Source organism: Nestor notabilis, unplaced genomic scaffold, assembly GCF_000696875.1.
Source record: "Nestor notabilis isolate BGI_N333 unplaced genomic scaffold, ASM69687v1 C15340188, whole genome shotgun sequence".
Classification (NCBI taxonomy): domain Eukaryota; kingdom Metazoa; phylum Chordata; class Aves; order Psittaciformes; family Psittacidae; genus Nestor; species Nestor notabilis.
In genome coordinates, this window is record NW_009951509.1 from 1 (window position 1) to 5,336 (window position 5,336).

The 5,336-nt window shown below is 42.7% G+C and overlaps 1 protein-coding gene across 1 annotated transcript; it reads left to right on the forward strand.

Annotated features, from left to right (window-relative positions):
• Positions 1-832: 832 nt before the first annotated feature.
• On the forward strand, positions 833-1,798 carry LOC104412355 (chromosome unknown open reading frame, human C6orf106; the record flags this gene model as incomplete). The annotated part of the gene is made up of 1 exon (XM_010023055.1): positions 833-1,798. A coding segment is annotated over one exon (448 nt), but the record flags the coding sequence as incomplete, so codon positions are not given.
• Positions 1,799-5,336: the final 3,538 nt, after the last annotated feature.

Sequence of the window (5,336 nt, forward strand, 5' to 3'; positions counted from 1 at the left end):
TAAGGTCCCTTCCAACCCAGACCATTCCATGCTTCTATGAATTACATGTGACGTGCAGTGCTCTTACAAGATCTGCTGAGATAAGATAAGGTATTGCTGCTGTTCTTTTTAATTCTCCTTCTCTGTGCAGCAGAACAATACCAGAGCACATTTAATGGAGAGGTGCTAAAAAAGGGGAGGGGGGGGGGAAACACGATAATAAAACTGAATTTGGATACATACCAAGAAACGTATGAATGTAAATAGGCAATAATGTTTGCATGAAGTGTAAATGAAATGATAAGTGAAATAACAATCTTATCTATGTACAAGAGACAGAAATGCATTAAGTAAGAACTGTAAATATGTTTCTTATTCTAACCAGTAGTTTGTGAACTCATGTAATAGTCTACCAAGCCTGGGTATCTTATCCACCTACCGTGAGTGTCTTGGAACTGGAGTGGAGGTATTTTGCAGTGAATTGTCATAAATACCACCCATTTGTTGCTTTATATTAATAGCCAAGCCTTTCAAACCTAAACAAAAGCAGTATTGCCTTTTCTTTACCATCGGAGCAGAAGATTGGCAGTGATACCTCCTGGTTATCATTTCAGTCTTGCTGCATAGCCTTGGATGAAGTCACTTCAGGTTTTCTTTTTGCAGTGTGTCCTATTGGTAATCTGAAGCACAGAGCTTCAACTTGTCATGTTGCTTTGGTTCACCTAAGTTCAGTAGGAGTAAAACTTGCCTGGTTTTCTTGAAAGATTGGACACTAAATTAGTGTTTAACCAGTGCTTCTGATGTTACATTAAAATGTACTTTAAACAATGAGCTTTTTCTTGTGTCTCTAAAGGATGGAATTCATGTTCTGTTTTTCTCCTCCTTCCCCTTCATTAACTCCATCTAGTGACAACCAGAGTGTCTTTTCTTTTTCCACAGATGTCATCTGGGTGATCCTGAGCGTGGAAGTTGGAGGACTTCTGGGTGTAACACAGCAGCTGTCATCCTTCGAAACAGAGTTCAACACGCAACCACATCGCAAGGTAGAAGGAAACTTTAACCCATTCGCCTCTCCACAGAAGAACAGGCAACCAGATGAAAACAACCTAAAAGACCCTGGGGGTTCCGAGCTAGGCACAATCAGCAAAAACACATGGGGGCCTCCTCCTGACCAAATCGAACAAGATCAGAATGGACTGTCACAAAACTCTGTAAATCTCTCCCCCAGCAGTCACTCGAACAACTTGTCGGTAGTGACATACAGTAAGGTAGGTGCCCTGGGAGAACAGGAGAATGGGTAGGTGATGAGACTGATGTATGTAATAGTTCTTCGTTACAAACTGCAAAGCCCTTCCCTTCTGCTTCTGCCAGACCTGCTAAGGAAGGTTTTGAATTTGACTGACTCTGCCAAGTCCTCATGTTATATTAAATCTTTTTTTGCCTCTGATAGACTCTACTAGATCCACCTTTTTGTTTTTGCTTCGAGTCCTTCTTAAAATTTATATAATCTTGTCTGGGTGCTGTAACTATCAGTGGCTGGAGCCTGCTCCAGTTGCGTGTGCAAATAAGTCAAAATATCTCTCTAGATGTGCTCCTGAGTTTTACATCATTTTGCAAAGAGAAAAAATAACCACCCTCCCCAAACCTGAGATTAACCAGGTAACTTCTTTTAAGATGGTGTGGGGAGACTACAGAGCTCAGTGTTTTGAGCCCAGAAGCTACCTGTCAGGAACAGTCAATCAAAGGACTGTTCCTGTCTGTGTCCTTGTCTTGTTATAATTGTAGGTGACTTTTAAATTATCTTTACTTTGACTCTCTCTCAAAAGCTTGCTTGGTGGATGCTATATGAGTCTGAGTGATATTTTGACTGTTTTTATTTGCTTGTGTGTGAAAAATGACTTGCAGGATTATTTACAATTCAGAATCCACCTGTTGATGCAGCCAGTATGTGTAGGTGTGTACTGTCGTATGTCAAACTAGTTTGATTTTTAAAATCCTTTAAAAATGCTTTACTGTACTTTAAGCAGTCTGTGTAGGACAATAACACTTGGTTGCTGAATGACTTAATAAAGCCCTAATGTTAGTTCACCTACAGCACTTTAGTTCCTAACTGGATGAAATGCCTGTCCTCTACCAGTGGATCATATTTTAGTGACCTACTTTGCACCAGGGCTATGCATTTTTTTACTGATGGCATGTGTGGGATTAACTGTGTGACAGGCTTCCAATCACCCTTCTTGTGTTTTGCACCCCAAACAGAAATTGCTAAAAGCTGTACTGGCTTCTGCTTCAAGGCTCTGCTCACTGAAAGTGAAATGGATGGCTTAGGAAATGGTGTAAAAATAAAGCCTTTTACCTGTCAGCTCAAATCCAACCTGAGTTAGCAGGGACTGAAAGTCTTCATAGCAGTTGCTTGGTGGATAGCAGCGTTCCCTGAAGGGACAGGCCATCCTGTGACTGCAGAGGCCACCTACAGACTGATACAGCTTCTCTGCATACACTTTCTCTCCAGTGCTTCAGGTGGGGAACGCTGCTCTGTGGCTCTGTCCTACATATCCCAGCAAAGATTGGTAACAGCTCCGTGTATCAGCTGATGAAAACCAAGAATCAGTTACTAAGTGCAGCTTTGGTGAGACAGTGGGCTTACTGAAGTCTTTCAGAGCTGAAATACTAGGTTTAATTTAGGTGGGAAAACTCAGTTCCATTTTTGGAGGTCAGCTTTAGGCTGGAGGTGGCTTTTTTTCCTTTGCCTGTTTTCTGAGTGCAGAGGTTGGCAGTTGCTTCGTAGTTGATATGCACTTGGAGGTGGATAGATGTGGAACTGCTTATATATGCACGTCTGAGAAAGTTCCCCTCCTGGATGTGGGGTTTTGGCAGTAACATGGCCTTCAATTTTCACTAGGTCTCTCCCTGTAATATATCTCCTTACCCTTCCTAGTGAGATGAGAGTGCTGTGGGCACCAGGAGGTAAAGCATCCCAACAGACTCTCCTGGCTGAGGGGTAGATGCTTTTGTCTTTTCTAAGAATGTAGGTACAAGAAACTGATACCTGTTGGAGGTGCAGAGGCCACAGCAAAGATCAGCTGTAGTGTGGAAAGGAAAAGAAAAAAGGAGAGTGAAGCACTACCAGAGAGGATGTCACTAAATTGAAGTAAGCTGGTTTAGCTGGTAACCCAAAGCTCCTGAGCAGTACTCCTGAGATGTGAGCCATTATAACCTAACCTCAGATGTAGAATAGGTGGTAGGTGGCCTTTCTCCCCCTCCCCTCACCCCCCCTTTTTTTGTTTCCCAGATGTTTTTTGGGGGGGTTATTTGTTTATTTCTTTTTGTATTTACAGAATATTCTTGGGTGGATTTGAGGTGGATTATCTGAGATAAAAAGTATAAGTTTTGGGTTTTGCTTGCTTGAGAAGGGATAACTTTATGGTCCTTTTTGAAGATGGGGTGGGGTATATGAAAGTTCATTGATACTTGAGGGTTTTTTCTCTACTCCAGTGTTTTTGTTTGTAACATAATAAAAGAAGTTAGCTTTTCCTTTGGAGGCCATTATTAAGGTAGGTCTGAAGATTAGAGTCCTGTTCCAGCCTTGCCCTTCCTGTCCAGGGCAGGAGGCATTCTGCCACAGACCTAATACTCATCTTGGTACAATCCTGCTTCTGTAGTGAACATATTTGAGTAGGTTTGACACCCTAGATACTTGGTGGCATTTCAGTTGCTCCCTGGCTGGGGTCTGGCACCATTGCCTGCTGCCTCCTGCAAGCTGGGAAAGAATATACTTCTTTTTCTTTCTTTCTTTTCCAAAGAAGGGATAATGTGCAAGCAGTAACCCCATAATGTGCCAGCAGTATCCCAGCTGGGGGTACCACTTCAGTGGAGAAGGTCTTATTGGAAGTGATGTAAGAAGTATTAAACCTGCTGAGCAGATGGTGTTCCAGTACCTGTTAGGAAAAGCAGTATCTGACCCATCTTCCCCACTTCCTTGGGGACTTCACCTGTTCTCTGCTGTTTGAGAGGGGGAAAGAAAACTACATTTGACGCTGTTGTCCCGTGATTGAATATTGTTGTGAAAGGCTTTATTTCAAGTTCTTGGAGCAGACAAAGTGTCCCGTGGGTTGGTTCTGTAGTTGCATGTTGGGATTCCTGGATTCTGGTGGTCTTTGGCAGGACCTCCAGTGGTTTTGTCTGCTTTCATGTACCCGGAGAATGGAGTGAGTCCCTAGTCATGTTTGAGACACCACCTGGTGAGATACAGTAGTGGGAATGGGTAAGGTCTAGCTAAGGTGTTCAGAAGGGACTATGTCCCATACTTAGAAGTAATATAAGTGCTTAAATATTTCTCAGATCACTGTGGAGGCTTCTCCCTGGCAAGAAAGAGATCATGCAGTACCCCAATCATGCAGTTGCATGAGACCATGAGATCTTTGAGCTAAAACTAGCAGTTTCTGGCATCTGCAGCTGTAAAACGTACCAGAAGTTGCCAGACTTCGCCTGTGTCAGTTCTCCCTCTGGTGCAACTGAGCAGGTGTGGCTTGTCCTTTAGAATTCCCCACTGGAGTCAGGATCTTAGTAACAGTGACATGCCATCTGCTGCTGGATTAGACAAGTATATCAACGTTTCACACATGGGAACATTCAAAATGCTTTCATCCAGCAGCGTGTAGAGCCCATGGCTTGTGTGCTCACCTAGGAGGAAAAAAAACCCACACAGAACACACAAACCAAACCAAGAATTGAATTCCCTGTAAGCAGATAAGATGAAACCTGTGATGTAGTTGAAATAAACCGAGTGTGATCTTTATTCCTGCTCTAGTGCACACCTTCCCTGGGCCCACTAAGCTTACCTTATCAAATCAACTGCTGTAAGGTGGTAGATCAGGTTCTGTGTTCCCGGCATTGCTTTGAGCATGTTGTCATCTCTAGTCCCAGTGGAATTTTTGCATGTTCTTAGAATTAAAGATGTGCTTAAGTGCAGGATAGGATGCTTATCTCAGGGTAGGGATGAGCTGTGTTAGAGTCCAGATATACCCATGCATGGGTATTTTATTCTCCTTTTTGGCAATCGGGTTCTCTCTGTATTCTCGAGAGAGATGAGGCGACTATAGCTTCTATTTACTCGCTCCTGTCTCATAGCAACACTGTTGAGGTCACTGCTGCTCTCTTGTGACAGTCTTTTACATTAAAAGTGCAAGATGCAGTCTTACAGTGCCTGGGGAATTAGAGTTAAATTTCTTAACTAAAGAAAGAAACGTACAGGTTTAAATGCCTAAAAAGGCCTGAGGTGGATAGCCATATACTGACATTCGGATTGTACTGCGTCACGTGTATATTAAAAACATATATATAAATATATATATATA